This window comes from Pholcus phalangioides, unplaced genomic scaffold (assembly GCF_987345545.1).
Source record: "Pholcus phalangioides strain wild (caught in Gottingen) unplaced genomic scaffold, Ppha-v1.0 ptg000172l_1, whole genome shotgun sequence".
NCBI classification, from domain to species: Eukaryota; Metazoa; Arthropoda; class Arachnida; order Araneae; family Pholcidae; genus Pholcus; species Pholcus phalangioides.
The window spans coordinates 4,360,388-4,382,169 of NW_028301637.1; the positions used below are offsets into that span (position 1 = coordinate 4,360,388).

Sequence of the window (21,782 nt, forward strand, 5' to 3'; positions counted from 1 at the left end):
TAGTGAGTGAAGTGTAGTGAATGAATAATTGTAACGTTGTAGGCCTGTTGCTCCTGCGGCGAGACGTTTTAACGGGGAGATCGGCTCGCATTCGAGCCTACTCTTTTAATCACTTAATGATAGCTTGCTTAATATACACTTGCTTCATAGGTCACTCACTCTCTTTGATCATTTACACGTTTACACATGCTTTAAATCATCTTTCTGTTTCATGCTTTCACACTCTCACTCTTTTGGTCATTCACATGCTTGCACAAGCTCTAGGTCATTCACATGCTTGCACACGCTCTAGGTCATTCACATGCTTGCACACGCTCTCGGTCAGTGATTCCCAACGTGGGCGTTAACGCTCCCTTGGGGGCGATGGAAAGTTCCGGGGGGGACGGTAGAAGCTACGGGTATAACATAGGATCCTATGGGTTAGATTACGTTGGGGGGGGGGGGGGCGATGGGACAAAAAAGGTTGGGAAGCTATGCTCTAGGTCATTCATATGCTTGCACACTCTTTGGATCACTCAATGACCCAATCTCTCACTCTGTAGGTCACTCTTTTGTCATTCGCATATGCCTGCTCACGCTCCAAGTCACTCTTTTGCGCAGTTATGTGCTTGCAATTTCTCTAGGTCACTCTTTTGATCACTCACTGACCCAGTGAGTACTGTCTCGGCAACAGGGCCGTCTCAAAGGCTCCATATAATATGGTGACAAAGTGATATTTTTGAGGCCCTACCTGGCTGGAAATGCTAGTCCGTACCAATTTACGCACTTACTCTCGAAAATTTTAACCGAATCTCATTTTTTATGCCCCCCCCCCTGCTCTTTGATACCCCAGGCCTGCCCGGAATGGCCCATGTGTTAAGACGGCACTGCTTGTCAGAGGCTGATTTATTTGATTTATTTAGGATTATACAAACTTGCCGCCCTTCTACCACTCTACTCATTTTCTCGGCCACTCATTCCTCAAATTTGTCACCCCTTTGAACTTGTTGCCCTGAGCTATAGCTAGCTAAGTCCCCACTGCTCCCCAGGGAGGCTCGTGACCAACTCTTTGGAAAGGTAAAGGTAATAGAGGTAAAGACAAGAAACTCTTTTCAGATCTTAAGGGCAGCAGATTATTATTTGAATCCGGCATGCCCCCCAAGGGCGGGCTGGCAGGGCTGTAGCGCTGACTCAGGGTCGCAACTAGGAGGGAGCAGGCGGGTCTCGTGTCCCGGGCGCTGGACCCGAGGGAACGCAAATTTCATTCTGAAACCTCTCCTTCAACATTACAAAGTGGCGTCAAAATTTCGCGCTTTCCCCGTGTGACCAAGCATCCAGTTGCGGCCCTGGCCCTGAGGCCCGGGACAATTGTCATCAATTTTAGTTTTTCACACTATAAATTAACTGTAGAAGAGGCCCGTGAAAAAGTCTGACCTTGGGGCCCGCAAAATATCTATCTCAGCCTAGGGATATGGGGGGTGGGGCCATAGCCTCAGGCGGCAGAATTTCTAGGATTGGCACTGGACAAATGGATTGAGTAGTTCGTGCTCTTCACGGGTCGAAATGCCGATTTTGTTGATTTCGGGTTGCAGCTGAAACAGGTTGAAAACCCTTGCACTACTGCAAATCGTAAATTAAAATGAATTCTATGAAAAACAATGTTCAACATGACACGAACGGTCATAGGCGTACGCAGAATTTTGTCGAGGGGGTTTTCAGATTTTTTTTCCTTCTGAGGGGGGGTTTACCTTTTTCTCGCAAAATAACACTATAATCTTGGCTCAAGGGGGCGGGGATTAGAACCCCCCCCCCCTTCTCCCTTGCTTAGGCCAATGCGAACGATAAAGAGGAATTTAAAAAATAATAATTTAATAAAAAAAATTGATTATTGAAGAAAAAAATATTTTTTTTTGGGGGGGGGGGAATGATTTTTTTCTTGATTTTTATAAATAATGAAATCTCAAATTCGCACTTTGAAAATACGAGAAAATTGTGGGGAATTTTCATTGAAAAAAAAGTTGGGGTGGCAAAAAATTTTGATGAAAATACGGGTATGTTCATGTCCCTGGAAATTCGGTAAATATGGTCAAGTAGCTGAAATTTCCATTTGCCCTCGTCGGTGGGCGGAGCCACTTATCAGTCAGAAACAGGTCGAATATCCACGAGCCTCACTAGATCAAAGACAATCTCGCCGGGGAAAAAAATATATTCCCACAAAGACCAAAACAAAAGAAAAATAAGAATGCTAAATAAAGTAGACTAATTAAATAAGAATTAGGACGAGCAGACGATCACTCACCACACACACACACACACATACACACAAACTGATGACTCACACACGACAATCTAGATTCTCGTGAGTGACGTATGAAGTGCCGCTAATCCAGTGGTGGGCGAAGAACGGAGTGACTTTTTTGATGATCCGCCATTGGCTGTTTTGCCTCTTGATCATACGGTTTTTTTTTTAAGTTTTTTTTTTGTTGTTGTTGTGCGAGAAAAAGTCGGCGATTATTTTACATTGTTTTGTTTCAAGTCTTGCGCTGTACATTTCTTATAAAGGAAAAGAAAAAGATCTCCACATTTCCGAACATGTAAGTAATGTTGTTATGCAAATATTGTATGGCTTTGGGAGGGTTTTTTCAGCGATTCGCCCATGGAATCGAATATGTCAACTTCCTCGTTTAAATGTCCACTTTAAAATCAGCGGCGCTCATTAGCAGATGGTTCGAAAATAATCGTCGATTCCGTTTCCCTAATATTAAGCTATTTAGTTAGTTTAGGACTTTAGTTATTTAGGCTTGCAGTGGTGGTTGCTTTTAGCATTATTATTTCCGTGTTATCCACCTTCCTCCATAATGCTCCGCAAGGATTACATTGGCTATACGGAGCTTCGGTATATTTATTTAAAACTATGCTTGAATGTTATCTGTGTTTTTCGAATAGGTTATTATTGTTTTGTTTTTTTGATACTCCATCGAATTTGGGTATTTTGTTTTTTTTACCGAAATGGACTTGTCCATGAGGGTCGCATTACCTACTTACCTAAATATTTGTTTCTTTTTTGCTCATGAGGGTCATGTATTTTGTGTAGTAGTAGTTGAGAAGGAAATGCAACTCATTTCAATCAACCTTCAAGAGATCCATCATGATTTGATCTAGGGCTCTTGAAATTAATGTATGGATGGATAGGCGTTAACTTGTATTGGATGCATGAGCTCAGACCCCCCCCCCCCATCTTTATTATTCATTGGCTGAGATATGGGGGACAGCATAGGGGGAAATCCCCCCCCCCTCAGCCTTAGCAGCCCTTAACATCAATGATAGGTATAACATTGTGACATTGATCCCGCAGGGTTAGTGGCACTGGACTAGATGGGGGTACAGAATTCGTTCTTTAACTTGCTCCTTTTACATTATACAGGGATGCCAGAATGTATTCCTGCCCTGGGTAGGAAAATATCTAGTTGCAACCCTGGATGCTGGACTAGGGGGGGTGGCGGCATCAAATTCACCCTTTAACTGCTCCTTTTACATTATACAGCAGCGCCAAAATGCATGCTTGCCCTGGGTAAGAAAGTATATAGTTGCGACGCTGGACTAAAGAGGGGGCACCAAATTCACACTTTTACTGTTCCTTTTACATTATACAGGGGTGCCAAAATGCATGCCTGCCACGATATTTGTTCTTGGTTTGCTGAGTATTATTATATAAAGATTTCAATGTATGTGTAGTGCATGCTGTGATGCTTTGTTTGCAAAAGCATAATCTGTTCGATAGACATGCTCAGAATCCAAAACACTTATGTATCGAATTATACTTCCCAGTGAGAAATAATGGAAACTCAAATACAGTGAAACCTATATAAACTGAAATAATCTGTTTAAGGCAGATTTCCGATTTATATAGATGGCTAAATCAAATACACCTACTTTAACTAGTTTAACGGAGCCGCAACGGTTGGGCCACTGTGTGGTCGTTTGGGCATCAGGCTTGACTCACATCACTGAGAATCTAGGTTCAAACCTTGTTGGCAGCACAGTGGTGATCAGCTAAAGTTGGTATTCTGTGGTTTTGTAACTTTGAGGTGTGAATGAAAACTGGTCTTCCATTTGAAAAAGTCTCTCCGCAGCAGGGCCAGAACTAGACGGAAGCAACTGCCCCGGGGCAAAATTTAAGGGGCAGCAAATTTTAGGTGGAAACAATGAACACCCTTATAAAATTATTGAATTTTAAATTGGGAGGGTGCAAAATCATGTTTGTTTCAGGCAGTAAAAATCCTAGTAATGTTATTGAAAATATTGTGAAGGCTTAAAAATATCAAAAGGGGGTTGCTGAAACCCAATACAGTCGATGCTCAATACAGGGACTCCATTTCGCCCGTCAAAAACGGACTATATATTGTCAAGGTCGTTATATTGAAAGTAAAACATATACGATAGTCGTTCTATGAAAATACTTGGGACTTATCCTACTAGTCGTTGTAATGGAAAGGTTGCTATAAGATGGTCCTTATAATGAGCATCAACTGTATTTCTATAGGCGTTATGTAGGGGGGGTGGCAAAAAAATATTGGGGCCCTGAAATTTATGCCTAAGTGCAGTTATCTGAAAGGAAATGGAGTCGTCAAATTTTAATGTGAAAATCTGGTGAAAAACAATTTTTTTAATAGAATATTCTAAACCAGTGATTCCCAACATGGGTGCTAACATCCCCTTGAGGCAATGGAAAGTTCCAGGGGGTGGTAGAAGCTACAGGTATAACATGGGATCCTATGGGTTAGATTGCATTGGGGGGGGGGGGGGATGGGACAAAAAATGTTTTGAAACTATGCTCTAAACCTTGGTTTTTATTTTGTGTGAGTGCGTGTGCATGAGAGATTCATGTTTGTTTTTGGATTTTAGGTCGACTGAAGGAACAGGCGGAACATCTCCACCAGCTAGACCTCCAAATCCTCAGCAAACTGCTGCCTCCAAGAGGTTGCAGCAGACGCAAGCTCAGGTCGATGAGGTAATGTATCTTGGTGGGCACAATTATATCGTTTAAATGTACCATTAATCTGTTATAACATGATTGTATCTCTGGGAAGAATAATTCTGTTGCTTATATTCTAGCTATTTAGTACAATCAGCTTTTTAAATGTTTGATGAGATGAGTGTTTCTAAAACTCATTAGTTAATGAATTTAACTATAAACTCATAAATTATATAATTCATTTTTAATCATTAAATATTTTAAAAAATCATTATGAATAACAAAATGTTAGTTATAGGTAAGTTACATTATAGAATATAGGCCTATACACAAAGAGTTGTATTTGGAGAGGAGGTGCGCTAAACAAGAAATAGCGGAGGCTACAAATTCAAGAAATGAGTGATCAAAAAATTTGCGTAATGGTAGAGATAGGCGACAACATTTTTGCAGGTTAAAGTCAAGTGGTGTAAGTCACATTTTCAACAATTCTGACCAATTCCAGAAATGGAATCTGTAAATGTTAGTGTAAAAAAAAAAGACCTAAATCACAGTCTCAATAGCTCACCAGTACATTGTGAAATCACAAGTTCGCTTACACCACTGTAACTTTGACCCATCCATTTGTAAATACCACAGGGTGAAACCATACATCCTCCTTTGCCTAGAGAGTAAGAGTGAGGGGCAGTCAGTGACTGACCAAACGAATAACCCAAAGAGTTTGCAAGCATGTTAGTGACAAAAACAGTGGCTCAGAGAGCAAGGAACCAGATCAGTGAATGGCCAAAAGAGGCCAAAATAGCCACCTAGAGAGTGAGAAAAAGACATCAGCGAGAGACCAGGTCAGGAAAATGACGGTAAGTCACCTAAAGAGTGAGGAACAGGGCAGTGAATGACCAAAATAGTCACATGCGGAAAATGAGGGAACAGATCAGTGAGGGACCAGGTCAGGCTAATGGTCAAGAGTCCCTAGAGCAGTGGTTCTCAACCTTGGGAAGCTCAAGGCCTGGTTAATTTTTTTTTTCTTTTTTTTGTGAGTGGAAGACCCAGTCATATGCACGACTAATGAGAAATAGATAAGGAAAAAATAAAATAGTGAATCACTTGCATCCTGGTGCGACTGATGTCAGTTCTCAGCATTTGAGAAACACTAACTAAGAGAGCAAGGGACCAGGTCAGTAAATGACCAAAAGAGTTACTTAGTGAGGGAATCGGGTCAGTGGATGACTAAAAGAGAGAATAAGGAAGCAGGTTAGTGAGGGACCAGGTCCTCTCGTAAACCAATAAAGCAAAGGAGGCATGGTTTAGTGATATATATGTAGACATTCCACTAAACCATGCCTTCTTTGCTTTATTGGTTTACGCATGAAAGAATAATTTGATACTTTTTTTACAAACATCATATAGAGAGATAGATGACTTTTTTCTCAGCCCAAGATGTCAAGGAAACAGCTATTGTCTGGATATTATGTCGAAGTGAACTCGGAAGGGAAAGTCATCTGGTCTGTCAGGACTCAAACCAAGGTTCTCTTACAAACTGAGTAGCGACTTGCAGGTTCACTGGGATGGGAAAAATTCCTCATAACTGATATTCCTTATAACCTCATGTCCTTCGATAAATATCAGATCTCATTATAAGTGGACTTAACAACTGTATTAATGTAGATATGTTGAAGCGTGTTTAGGGGGAGTGGGTGGATCATATGTAGTGGGAGCATATGTATGCCATATAGTGGCATTCCAAGTGCACATGCTCAAATTTTTCCTGCCTTCAGAAGCTGCCAGTTGCCGGCAAACAGCAATGAGTGAAGAACTGTAAGAGATAGAGTGGCGTCACATTTTTGTTTTTCACAAAATGGCTGGAAAAAACTTGAATAACACTGCTGCCAATTGCGATGCAAATCCTCTTGGTAGTACTTCTTGGCGATGGTTGTGCCATGTGGTGCATACTCGTGAGGAACCACACCACCGATGTCAAAGGAGGTGGTCAGCATGATTTTTATATTGCATCTCCTGAAGACTAAATTGTCTGTCGAAATAGAATGAATGGATCCAGTGCTAATGATCACCTCGTCTACCAGCTCTTTGATCATGATTCTTTGATCTTGCATCACCAGAGTCCTCACTTAGTCATCTCTTTTCAAATGTTGAGGGCCCTACCAGAGCGTACTTTACTCTTCATTGATGTGCGACTATTTTTTCAAGCAGGCAGTTGTACCATTCATTTATCTGTGTGGTGCCCATTTCTTCCTCCAAAGGGCTGTTGAATCTTGCAGATTGTTTCCACTTGGGAATCACCAAGCTTCGCACAAAATTTAATACTATAGCATTCTCTCTCAAATTCTCCTGCCATTTTGTCAAAAACAGACATACGTGGTGCTCACACTTCCTCATTCTGCAAGCAACTGGCAGCTTATGCAGGCACATAAAAATTCAAGCATGCACACTAGGATTACCTATATATGTGCACCTAACCACGCTTCCTGGGTTTGCGCATGAAAAATTGTGCTTGGATGCTTTTTGAACAAATCTCCTATATCATACATGCATTTTCGGAAAATAGACCTGCTCTTGAAGCCTAAAAGATGGAGAACCACATCACTAGATCAAGGCTTGACAAATCCCAGTAACCATGGTGACTAGAAAATCAGTTTTGGCGGCTAAAATTTTTTGCATGTGATTGCTGAATTGGAGTCTAAGGAAGACACAAAGTTTTCTGATTTCATTACATTATGTCTTTTAACAGGGAGTTCAAGGAGTTGAAAAAAAGCAAAAAACATTATTTAGGACCATGTTTCTTGAACAAACACTGTGCATGGCTCTTAAGAAATTTAAATGTCACCTAAATATTTTTCCAATTTATCAAGCCCTGCTATACAGGGGGTCTGTCTAGTTTAAATTAAGGTCTGTTTCACAAGTCTGAACACTATAAAATTATTGAAAATCATGTCTGCTGGTATTTAAGTTGAATAATACAGGGTCTTTATAATTAAAGTTTCACTTTGAAATAGCCATAAAAGGAAAACTACACAACAAAATGTTATCGAATTTGGTAATAGTTTACAGGAGGTCATGGGATTCAATTTTCTGCAAAAAAAAGTTCAAAATCTTGCGCCACGAGCAGGGAATTGCACTGTATGCAATATTGTTAAACAAAATATGACATGAAGACGGCATCGGTTTAAGATGTTTTCAATAGTTTCTAAAACCTGTTACAAAGCATATTAAATGTGCCATCCACTATTTTCTGAAAGGAAGTTAAATAGCATTACTGCATTCTCAATGGTAGCTCTTAGCATATCGGGAGAAATGTGACCTCACAAACAGTTTTGTTTTAGAAACGATTGAAGCATTTTAAACCAATGTATTCGTGTCTTATTTCGTTTAACAATATTGCATACAGCGCCATTCCCTACTGGTGGTGAGTTTTTGAACTTTTTTTGTGGAAAATTGAACCTCATGACTTCCTGTAAACTATTAGCAAGTTTGATAACAATTTGTCCAATAGTTTTCCTTTTATGGCCATTTCAAAGTGGAACTTTAATTATAAAGATCCTGTACATTATTTCAGACCAATTTTGTCTGGAGAAAAATGCTTGGTACCTGAGAAGTTTTCAGGCACTTAGATCAAGGCTTGATAAATTGGGAAAAAAATTTATGTTCATACACTATTTAAATCATAAAATTAAAATTGTTATACACCCAATGACAACCTAAGAGCATTCATCACACATGGAACTATGATGCTCAAAATTTTGGCAGTTGCATGCTGAAGCACCAGTCAGCAAGGAGGAGTGAAAAATAGGTGGGAAGTAAACAAATATGCAACTAAGCATGTGAAACAAATAAAGAGTGATTTCTAAATATATCATGATGGCCTTGATTGAAATTCAACATGAAAAATCATAGTTTGACATTTTTTTTATTGAATTTTCTTAGTCTCATATTTTTTAATTAGATTTTATTTGTGTTTATTACTTCAATACCATTCAAGAAATAAGTTTATTTTCAAGAGATAAATATAGATATGCATTCATATCATAATTACTTAGGAAAAGTACATATACAAAGTGATTGTGATGTTAAATACATTGTTACGAAATATTCTTATCATATAATTTGATGTTATTTATCAGTAACGTTGAGAAGACAAAATAGGGAATTTGATCAAATTTTGCCAATTATCACAGGTCGTAGGTATAATGCGTGTGAATGTTGAAAAAGTTTTAGAAAGGGACACAAAGCTTTCTGAACTGGATGATCGTGCAGGTGAGCCAAAATATACAAATGTGCAATCGAAGGATGGGAATAGTCACCCGGTCTTCCCTGGCAATCTCTAATTTATCATTATTTGTTGTGATAAAAAAAAAATGGTAATTCAAGAACACTAACCTCAATATGTATTTAAGTTTAAAAAAAAAACCTACTGATGAAGGATGTATAAATCCCATACTCATAATTTATCAAAACTATTAATTATAATCTCAAACTTGTTTGCATTTTTCAAAAATCTTTCTTCGAATAAACCAGGGTCTGTCAAACGTTTTCCACTTGTGGCTCCCTTTTCCCCTACTCAACATTTATTTGCAGCTCTGTAGAGCAGTTTAACAAAGAGTATTTTCAAAAACATTTGTCAGGGCTGCCACGGCGCACAGTTTGAGAACCCCTGGAATAAAGCTTTCACTCATCTTGCTGTTGGCCTATAAAGTTTTTTGCAGATGCCCCCCCCCCCACCCCGAGCCCTGCGTGACACATATAGACTGCATTTCGTGTAACATATTTGATTTATATACAGGGTGATCATAAAATAACTTTGCCTACGTATGTGCCCCTAGCAGTTGCAACAATCAATGAATGAATGAAATTTGAGGTAAAGGTCTTTCTGAGTAAGAACAAAATCTTAGCTCACAGTTAAAACTGCAGCAACAAAACTTCAAAAAATTTAAATAACACTCACTTTTATGTTTTGCTAAATGATTGGCCCAGTGGAAAACCATGAATGATGTTGGAAGTAATACAAATACAAAGCCATAACAGGCAAAATGCCCAACGAGGTGGCTGAGAAAAGGATGCCCATAAAAATATGGATGTCATATATTTCAAAAATAGAGCAACCCAATTAAAAATGCAATTAACAAAAATTGTAAACAATATATACACATGATAAAATATTATACAATGCCCATAAAGAATACTTATGGTTGTCTTATTCTAAGTATGGATAGCTTCTCGATTTACCCCAACATGTTTATGGTATTAATGTACCTGTAGCGTGATAACAAGCAATGAAGACAGAGAAGCAACACATTTTGATTTGATGTACTTGCCTTCACACCACAGTGACACTTTGCATGCTGGATATGGTGGACAGCGATGAAGCGTGCCAAGAGGAATCTGCTGAACCTTGCTTCTGATGCCACTTTTCAAGTCAATTAGTTTGTGGTTTTGATGTGTACACCTTTTATTTGAGGTACAGTCAGAAATCTATTGGAGTGATATCTGGGAATTGTGCTGTGGTCACTTTTTTTGTCTGTGTCTTGCGCCAGCTTTTATCATGTTAAAAGTACCATTCTAATGGCATTCATGGTTTTTCACTGCGAAGATCACCTAGCAATGCATAGAAGTAGGTGTTGCTGTTAGAATGGTCAAAATTTGTTAGTGACTATTTGCGAGAGCTAGGATTTTGTTTTTCTCCTTAATCTTGAGTGCATACTTTGAAATACCCATATTTCGAATTTCATTCACATTTGTTGATTGTTGTGGCTGCTAGGTGCAACCAAATTTTCTGTTTCCCAGATTCCTATCAAATCTAATTTCGGCAAGACAGCAAAATGAAAACAAAGAAACCATTTCACCACACCAACTGTGGCTTATTTTTGATTAACTGTTAAAAGCATTCAAGTTCGTCTCATTTTACAATGTGACACACTTTTCCCACATAAGCCTATTTGAACAAAGTTCTTGTCGCAAATAAAAAGTTATGGTCTCATCAAGAAAAGTCCTGTGATCGACAGTTCTTGATATGTTACATTCCTTGCATTGAGAATCCAGAGTTACCTGCCTTCCTCTTAAATCAACACGCACCATATAGAGGTTGAGATGAAGCCATCTCTTAGTTGAGTCAGTCAAATCCAGCAGCTAGTTTTCCAGTCCCCCCCCCCCCCCCCGTTGACAGTTTTAACAGCCAACATTAAATTTGAACCCCAGGAAGTTGTCGTGGGGTGCAAGTGTCATCAAGAGACAAAGGAAGCCATTGTCCTTAGCAGGATCCCTTCATTTGTTCTACAATAGAGCTTGTAGGAATATATTAGTTTTCACATAAAATCACGCTGACCAGCTGGCATTTTAGAACTCGCTTCATATTAGTTTAAGCTGATTTTCAGAAGCAGATTGTAACTGACGTGAAACAACTATTTAGGCTATAAGCTGATGCTTACAGGGCTGGGTCATAAGCTTTTATGGCCACCCTGTATATATCTTTTCTGCATCTTTATTTGAAATGTTGAGACTGTACTATGCAAGATTGCTTGCTTATAATCAGTTCTTGTCATTGCAAATGAATTTCAAACACTCTGCATCAATAACCCGTGTTTGTGTGTACCATATCTAATTCTGGAGAAAGTAGCATTAGAAAAGAAACACTGGTTACCAGTTTTTTTCATAACTAAAAAATAAAATGTCATAAGGTTAAACCTTTTTTATTTTGGCAAAATATTCTAACAAAAATTCTGATTTCTGTAAGATTCTTGTTAGAGGTGAATTGTTTTGTGTTAATCAGCTGTCAGCAGCTGGAAAACAATATTGGGGTTAGTTTCACACTTAGTGACCTAAAATGAAATTATATCTGTATAATATTAACGATATAACATTTCTTTCATATTTATAATGTTCCCATCCTTCTGAGATTTTTTTCCACTGTTTTAGTAATTTGTATTCTGTATTTTTTTTCTGCTGCCCGTAATTTTGATGAAATGATTAGGTTGTGGATATTATGCGTACAAATGTGGAGAAAGTACTCGAAAGAGATCAGAAATTATCAGAGTTGGATGATCGTGCAGGTAAATATGTTTGGACGCATTGAAAGAGTAGTTTTATGGTTATATATACGGGTTCACTGTACTATCAAGCTAACATAACAGCATGAGATTATTTGCTTTTCCTTCAACCACACCTCCTAATGACTTCAAACATATCCGATTTCCTTTCCCACTCAAAGCACATTTTGTGGGAAACGTGTATGGACTATGATCATTGTATTTTTGTTTGCGAGCATTGTGCATGGAGTTGATAATGTGGATCTTGATACAAGTCGTTGATAAATTAGACTGCTTTGTACTCTGCTTAACTAATTCAATAACCAACTCTATAAATAGTTGGATTACACATAATCTTCATTGCATGCTAGATAAATATTACAAGATTCATTGTCTTATGTTACAAAATACACTCATGTCCACGAATTAAGGATAATGCCAACTCCGGCAAATAAAGGTTCAGAAACAAAACAAACGTTACTTATTCATAAAGCCCATTTATTAAACAAAAGATGAACAAAAACGATGGTGTATGTATGATACCATTCATAAAAACTATGATTTTTGCTCCCTGGAGCAATTGTAAAAAATATCTCCTTTACAAAAACTTACTATTACATGGTTGGTATGATGGTTAACACATTGTATGTCTCCCATGCGATGAAATACAGTCCGTACAACGCCTAGGTATGCTGAGTATCAAATTATCGATCTGATCTTGGGGAAGATCACTCTACTCAGCAAGCAATGCTCTCCCATGTTCCGGTACACATGTAGGTTGACGGGCTGCAACTCGTCGGCCAAGCATGTCCCACACATGCTCTATAGGATTCAAGTCAGGTGAGAATGCTGGCCATTCCATACGGGTTATATCCTCAGATTCAAGGCATTCGTTTACTATGTTTGCTCCTTGAGGACGGGCGTTGTCATCCATAAATGCAAATTCTGCGCCCATGGCACCCCTAAACAAACGTACATGTTGTTCCAATATGATGTCCCGATAAATTTGGGCTTTCCTGGTTCCGGTTTGAACATGCAGATCTGTTCTGGAACCCAGTATAATTCCACCCCAAACAAGCAATGCTGCATCACCGTAACGGTGTCGTTCAATGATGTTGTCTTGGTGGTAACGGGTACCTGGCGTTCTCCATATGAAAGTCCGACGTGAATCAGATTGCAAGCTAAACCTGGGCTCATCGGAAAACATCACATAAGCCCACTGTGACGATGTCCACATTGCATGCGGCATCATCTGGTGGCTTCCAGAAATTTGCATATCATTCTTGCAGATGTGTGTGATAATTCTACAGGGGAAATTTTTACTTTAGATTTCGATTTCTATGTGATTCTGAATTATCCTTAATTTATGGACATGAGTGTATATACAGTAAAAGTCTGATATGAGTACAGCTTATATAACTAGAGTCAGACTAGAACGGGTGATTTGCAAGCGATAAAATGCAGGGGTGCAAGAGCTGTGCTGAAACGGTTTTCTTGCTACATGGTGCACCAAGGCGCCGAAACCCTGCACATTTGTGCCAATTCTTGTTTGTGGTTCGCAGAGGTGCCGCTAATGCACTGTAGTGCATCAAATACCCAGAATTTAGGAAAAAGAAGCATGAAAATTTTGTTCATGGGACGCATTCTTTCCGAGACACGGAAAAAGATACAGATGGAGAAACTTCAATTTTTTTTTTTCACTTCCCACCATCTACCACAATCGCGTTATCTCGTGACCTTGGAAAGTAGTTCTACTACCTTGAAGTATAAAGACCTATACTGTTATTGGTTAACCAGCGGGCTATCAAAGTCCCTGAATGAATATGCCGAATTTTCCGATTTCGGAGACTGTTTTTTCTCCTGCTGGTTATATACTGAAAATAACTAATTTCGCGGCTACCAACCTAAAAATGGGATCTGCTAAAATATTCATGGTTTTGTCATCTAGCCACTATGTGGTCGTGTGGTTATCGTCGGTGGTTGCCGATCGTGACAATTTCACATTGCGAAAATCTGGATTTCATGAACAGGGGCGGCTCGAGGAAAAACATTTCTACCCATGCAGAATCTATTTTTGGCGCTACTGCTCCATTTGGCACCCCTCCTAGAGCAGCTCCCAATATGGCCGCATGGTCCCCCACTGCGTTGGGGGGGGGGGGGACATGCTCTTAACAATAGTCAAAGGAAGGAGTTATGTAAAATGAGCACATGCTCCTAGTACAAACTTCTGTGAAATACCTTTTTTATATTAATGTCCTACCTTTCCAAAACATGTTGGAGAGAATGAAACGTTTGCACCCTTTCTTTCTTGTTTTTCGCACACCCTCTCGTGCATTGCTGGGATAATTCTATGAGAAGCTAATTTTTTTTTTCACGGAAACCCTTATTATATTCTGCTCTCACTTTTTTTGCTATATCAGGATGAATAAGATTTTGGTGTTCAAGCAGCAGAAATTCTTGCTGCCTAGGTTTTTAGTATGCATGTTGCTTAATTTGAAAAGAGTCTAATAATTTTTATTCATCTCAGTAACGCATGTTTTAGTAGTGACAGATAAAATAATTCAAAAAAAATTTAAATGGATTTTAATTTGTAAAGAAAATTTATTGAGAATTATTTGTTTCAACCATTTTTGGCAAAACTTTTGGCATTTCACAGAAAAATTACTCCTTATATTGCAGATATAGGTCGTTTTTAGTTCTACTCGAAAAATTAAATTTGCTGTTCCGAAATAGATGTATAATGTCAAAAATAGAAAAAATATTCAATAATAGAGTTGAAAATTTGAGAGCTTCAACTTTAATGTCGAAAAAATCCCAGAAATGCCGGTTTTCAGCTAGTCTTTCAAAAATTAAACTGAGGATGGCACTTACCATGTTCCTCATAAACATTAATGTGAGGTACTTAAATCAAAGACTGGGCACAGAAAAATCACAATTTTTACCTACTTTTCTTATTTTTAGGCTTTCCCCATTATAAAATATTTGATTTTTGTCTCTACGAGTGACTAGGGGCACTTCAAAGCATAAATAGCACACAAATTAATACCTCCAGCTCGGCATAATGCCTCTGACAAAGGGTGGTGATGCCCCTAGGAGCAGCAATGGATACTTCAAAAAACATTGATGTAAAGTTAGAATATCGCCAAAAATTTACCTACAAATGTATCCAGATTCCCCATTACTTGTGTGATTTCAATGATCACAGAGGCCAGCGCATCTAGAAATCTGTAGTCCCAATCCATGTCCCACATGAGAGGTAAATGCTAATCTAGCCATTTACACTTTCCTAAAGCATAATATTTTTCATTGTTTTGCAACGAGCCCTCCACTGACTGAAAATGTGTGGCTGATCTAATGGACTGTCAGTTACCATAAGGAAAACAAGTCGTACTTTACTTATGCCAAGCTATAGCATGGTACATGAATTATTCTTCTCGCAGGCCATATTTCATCGAGGATTACTTTTGTGGACCGTATTACATATATTAAAGCTAAATAACTTCATTGTGCGACAAATGCAGGGTGATTCAAAATTCATGGGATAAACTTTAAGGGGATGATAGAGCATACCTAAAACATTTTTCATCATGGAATGCTTGGTCAAATATAAAAGACTGAGGGCAGCGACTGTAATAAAACACATTGGTGTGTAAATTAATGCCGCTAGGTTTTGAGGCGCACCTATAAAAATAAATTGAGAGAAAGGAGAGATCATGGAAAGTGGCTTTCGTGTGACAGCTTGCAGTATCCAATCCATCAGAGCAAAATGTGTTGGAGTAATTCCATATTTCACTGCAAAAATAGACCTACTTCATTATGCTGGAACCATATGAACACCCTCGGATTGAATTTTTGTATTTTATCGGAGTGTGACCATCAAGGTCATCACGCATCAATTGTGAAACAAATAGTAACAATGAGTTGTGGTAGACTTTAGGTAGATTTCCCAAGGTGCATCAGAAGGAGGCCCACCATATTACGTCCCTGTACCTTCAGATGGTTGGCATCTCATATTGCAGTAATTCCATTAGAAAAATATGGTATGTGCTATTCTGCGACCTTTGCTATTGTGATTCATTCTTTACATTCTGTGATTAAACATGCTTGTTTAGGTTCCTTGCATCACCTCTTAAAGTTTGTCCCATAAATTCCCCTGTATGACACTAAAAAAGGCTGATAAAACTGTTGAGGTTCGTTCTGTATAGTTACCATTGCACCAAAATCAATAATGCATTTCATAATTTTATTTCTTACAATGTTATATTAAACTTCACTTCATATAGCACATTTAAAAATAACTATATTCTTATTTCATGAGCTAGATGAAACTCTGGTGTGGGCCAGAGTTTGTGTACCCATAGAGTTGCTGGTTGTCTCGTATATATGGGACTCAAGCAGATACACATGAGAGGGAAGGTGCATTGCATTGTTTTTTCAAAAATTATTGGGAGAGGGGTGCTCAAATGGCCTCAGCCTCTAGGTTCAGGCACATATGATGGTGTTAGTGTTTACAGATATTATTCTGTCAAATGTCAATTGATATCGATTAAATGTATCTCCAAGTGTGGTTATCAGACCAGTCATCCTTTAGCCACCAAAAAATTTTTTATGGGCAGTATCATTTCTAATTTATGCACTAATTATTGTTATGGTAATGTGTTTGTAATTATTATCATTTTTCCAATACAGATGCTTTGCAACAAGGTGCATCACAATTTGAACAACAGGCTGGTAAATTGAAGAGGAAGTTCTGGTGGAAGAACTGTAAGGTTAGTGCAAGTATATTATGTTATCATGCATATGTATTTTTTTTTAAATCATTCCCAAGTAAAATTTTATATTTTGGGGGGGTGGGTGGGTGGTCATAAAAAAACATATTTTTCATTTACGGATGGTTGTGGTTGGTGGCAACCCCTTTAATTTTTTTATCTTTTACTATCTACTGAATTCAGCTAAACTCTCTTTAAAACGTCATATATTTTTAATGAAGTAGGCTTTTTGCCAATTTTCAGCAGGTACAAACTAAGGGGTATAAAGGAAAGTTTCCATATTGAGAAATCAACTTTACAGAATATGTGGTCCTGTCAATGATAAAATAAGTAGTTTTTATGGAGGCAAGATATCTTGCTATTGCTGCTTGCAGGGTTAAGCTAGTGGTTCTCGAACTCTTGCCACATGTAGCTCCCTTGCCCTAATCATCATTTATCTGCAGCTTCGCAGAATAGTTAAGTACATCAGTTGCATTCAAGAACCAATTTCACACACACAAAAATAAAATAGGCACTCACTTCAATACCTTCAGCTCACCCTACGCTTCTGACGAAGTTTTGCAATAAACCTAGGAGCCCCAAGGGTACCTTCCCTATGAGCCATGATGCACATTTTAAGAAACACTGCTTCTAGCTGCATAGCAAAAATCGACAAAGCCCCTATAATATGTTTAATGAGTAGACTTTCTTTTCCAATTTTCTGCAGGTGCAAAGTAAGCGAAGGGATATAGGGGCGAAAAGTGTTCCTTGTAGAAATCTACTTTACAAATCCATTTTTTCTTGGCTTGTCAATGCTGAAATTAGACGTGGCTTGTCAATGTGGAAGATGAGATATCTCATCAATTTGGCTTAAAGGGTTGAACAATGTTTTGTCCCAGTTCATTTAGCAAAAATCTATTTAGGTATGAAAATAATTTGTTCATGGTAGTTTTCCGATTTTCTGCAGGTGCAAAGTAAGCGAAGGGATATAGGGGCGAAAAGTGTTCCTTGTAGAAATCTACTTTACAAATCCATTTTTTCTTGGCTTGTCAATGCTGAAATTAGACGTGGCTTGTCAATGTGGAAGATGAGATATCTCATCAATTTGGCTTAAAGGGTTGAACAATGTTTTGTCCCAGTTCATTTAGCAAAAATCTATTTAGGTATGAAAATAATTTGTTCATGGTAGTCATGATTTCTGTTAATCAGAGTTGGTAAAAAAACCAAAAAAATTGGGTTTTTTGGTTTAAACCATTTTTTTTTTTGGTTTAATAGCGTTTACATTGAATGATTTTAGAAATTCTGTTTTTAAACTTCTAATAATTAATTAAAATAAAATGTTTATTAATGTAATTAACGCAATTCCCATATTAATTAATATATTTCTTACATTTTAATAAAAGCCAGCTTTTGCAATTCAGTTAGTTTATAGCAAGAAAATATATTTTGTGTAAGAGATTCTTAATGTTATTATTAACCTTTTGATAAAGACGTTTTTTTCTCCAGTTACTTTCAATACACTTAATTAGGATGCTATTTTGCAAAAACTATGATAAAACTAGGCAAATACAATCTGTTTCATGAAGCATAATTAATGCAATTTAATTAACTATGATTTACAATATCCAGGGTGATTGTAACTAAAGTTCTAATTTCAAAAGATTGAAATAAAAACCACTGGTCAGAATGACTTGAAAATTTTCATGAATGTTCCTGAGGCAATGGAATTTTGTATGGCGAAGGAGGAACAAATACTTTAAAATGTAAAATAGATGATGCTGTACTCATCCAGCACATGGGAAATTTGCTTGTAAAATGGATATGATAGTCAATCAAGGCAAAATGATAATGCAATTAGCATGGCACAATTTCATAATTCATGGAAACATCACAAAAATGAAGTCATTTAAACAAACATCTAAAATTTACACAAGAAATGTCAAATATGTTGTCCACCCTATTCTGGCTGTAAAGTGGTAGTGCAAAAATGCTTTAACTATGGATCAGAGTATGTTATGGTAGTGATGTGGGGATGTGCTTTCAATTCACCAAAGTCTGCAATCCTACCACTGCACATAACATTTTGGGGTATCCCCAAAGCCAAAAGATATAAGGGTTATGGTAGTGTTAACCTGTTAGGTGAAGTAGCGACCAGGTGTCGTATCTTCTTGTTGTCAAAATGGTTCTTCACGGCTGCTTCGCTGGTGTTGCAATGTGCATCTTGATAAAAGTTGTAACCCGCCAGGGCTGGACAAATCGAAAAAAAATTTAGGAACCATCCAAATTCATTGAGAGCAAAGCATGTTTTTCATCAAAAAAAAACCAGATCTGAGTAATGTTTTTTTTTTTTTTTTTTCTGGGACTTGATGACCCATTCTCATGTTAGAAGACGCATTATTACAAAATCAAAAAAATTGTCTCGTACTTACACTTTATTTTAGCAATGATGCTTATAAGATTTTAGGTGCCAAAACCAATTTTCTAGTCACCCCAGCATCAGGGATTTGTCCAGCTATGCTATTCACACACCGATGCTGTTGCAGTGCCAAAATGACATGGTCGCACAAAATATATTATACCGCTGGCCAAGTACAGCATCATCTACTTGTATATTTTAAAGTATTTTTTTCTTTTGCCAAAGAAAATTCCATTGCTTCATGCAAATTTTCAAGCCATTCTGACCAGCAGTTCTTATTCATGTTTTGAAATCAGAACTTTAATTATTGCACCCAGTGTATATAGCTGATTATTTTTCATAAATCACTACTGTACATCCTAACCAAACAGTGACCCAGTCTATATTCCAAGGAGTTTCTAACTAAAAATTATTTGGACAAAACACTTCATGAACTAGCCAATCTCAGGCTTTTGCTACTGTACAGTAAAACTTTGATTAACTGGGGGTAATGTTGAAAATATGTAAAAGAATATTTTTCTTGCTTTCACACCAGCGAAGTCCTCTATTACATCATCAAAATTTATTTTATCCACTATGTCTGTTTCCATTAATAATGTGTAAAAGATGAGTCTTTCTTGACTAATTGCAGATCTCAAGTAATATTTTATTAATTTTAAGCATGGAAAGCTTCTTTCCACACTTGCCACTGTTACTGGAACAGTAAACAGTATGGAAAAGTAGATGACTTTGCCTAATAATACTCAAAAATCATCAACGAATAAGGCAAATATCAGGAAATACTAAAAACTTCCTAATGCATTTCGACGCACTATGGGTGTCATCTTCACAGGATAAGAGTATCATGCTGACCAAGTTTCCCGCTTGGATTGAATACCAAATCTTCAATCTCGGTTGCTCAGCAGAACAAAAACAATACGTCTGTTCAAGTCAAACGTCTTGGCCATTGCCATAACTGCAGGTTTATGAACTAATTTTCTGGTCCTAAACAATATACCATTCTTTTAAACGTCTTTCCCATTCATTAAATATTTTTCACGTCAGTATGTGTTCATAAAAAAACTAGTGTCGACTTAAGAAAAACATTGCACAAGATTTTTAAAAAAAATTAAATAATTCTTTTGTTTGATAAATATTTCAAAATTTCTCACAAATGCTAAGAAAGTTCCCATATGGTTTAATTTCAGTTAATTTTTCCCACGAATATTGAAAATTACTCAGGTTTGTTTAACCCTTTAATAAATTGTCGTAGATGGTCCAGCTTAGGGGTGGGGGTTTATGTTTTGGAAGCTTTTATGAATAACGGAGAAGAAAGCTGTCATATCAGAGACAGGAACCAAAAAACCAGTCTGAAGCAGAATTGGAATAGCAGGGAAAACATTTATTTCTTATCAAAAATTAAGAAATATACAAAATATGCCTTAAAATTTCGAAAATATGCTCTATCACATAAAAATAGCGAAATATGCAAAAAAATATGCAGACACATAGAAATCCGATTTCTAGTAATCACCTAATACACATCACTCAAGTGGCTGGCTGAAAATCTAAGAATTCGGGAAATTGAAGAATGTTTTCTTTTGAATTATGCACCATCTGTGAAAAATGTTCCTAGTCTGAAGCTGCAAATAAATATGGTCGGACTCGCTTTTAACGAACACAGAGATTACAAATTTCTACTTATAACAAAGTTTTTCTGTCCAGTGAATTTCATATGTCTTATCTATGTTATTTTGATTGCTTATAACAAACACTGATTTCAGCAAAGTATGCTTATAATGGATTTTCAACCGATTTTTAAACATGGAATTGAAACAAATTCCTTTGTAATTTTATCTAAATCTTATCTCTAAATTTACATTTCTGCAACTGATAATGCCTCCTTTCTTTACTAGAGAGAATTCTAGTAGGGCTGTTTTGAATACTGCGAAATCCTATTTTGCTCTTTTTTTTTCTCTCTACTTTTCTCAGTTAAATCTTTTGTTTACAGAGAACTTCATCAGAAGAAGAAAGGATTGAGGTTATTTATGCCCAAGAATCTAACCTCCAAACCATCTTTAATGCACATTTGTCATTCTTGCGCTAGATTCGGGCGTTGGTTCTGATGGTTTTATCATTTGCAAATTAATGTTGAGAATGTACGAGTGCAAAGTACTACTCATTACTTCAAAAATCGTAGCTATACAGTTGGTCGAAAATAGAAAAGGGAAGCAAGGATATAAAAAAAATAATAATACACTTTTTTTTTTTTTTAAATGGTTCAAAAAATGAGACAAATTTTTCCAGTGTCTGTGCTCACACTAAGAGAAAAAGTATTGTGCATTCGCATACTACTTATTTGGCAAAAATGATTTAAATGACATTCAAAGTCCACAAAAATATCAAGAAAAAAAAAAGCAGTGATCGACACATTTTTTGATGATTTCAATTACATGAGATTTCAATTAAATTTTTAATCTTTATTAAATATATATATATATATATAATAATTTTAATCTATATTCATTTTAAGAATGCTCAAATTACTGAAAAACGTGTATCATGCATGTAAAATGTTTTATTTTGCTTAAACGCATCATTTTTCATTTCATACCAGTATGAATATAACAAACTTTGCATATAACAGTTTCACC

General features: G+C 37.1%; 1 protein-coding gene across 5 annotated transcripts in view; it reads left to right on the plus strand.

Moving 5' to 3' along the window:
• The first annotated feature begins 2,211 nt into the window (after positions 1-2,211).
• LOC149063587 (vesicle-associated membrane protein 3-like) overlaps positions 2,212-21,782 on the plus strand; it is a 39,546-nt gene continuing 19,975 nt past the window's right edge. Inside the window, exons 1-4 of one of the 5 annotated variants that reach the window (XM_089255913.1) lie at positions 2,212-2,573; positions 4,885-4,990; positions 9,142-9,220; positions 16,675-16,754. In XM_089255913.1, the coding sequence (XP_089112039.1) occupies positions 2,572-2,573; positions 4,885-4,990; positions 9,142-9,220; positions 16,675-16,754 (267 nt within the window). In that variant the 5' untranslated portion in view covers positions 2,212-2,571. Of the gene's footprint in view, positions 2,574-2,692; positions 2,876-4,884; positions 4,991-9,141; positions 9,221-11,930; positions 12,010-16,674; positions 16,755-21,782 lie in introns of those variants that run through there. The other 4 variants (XM_089255912.1, XM_089255911.1, XM_089255909.1 and 1 more) reach the window with 4 other exon arrangements.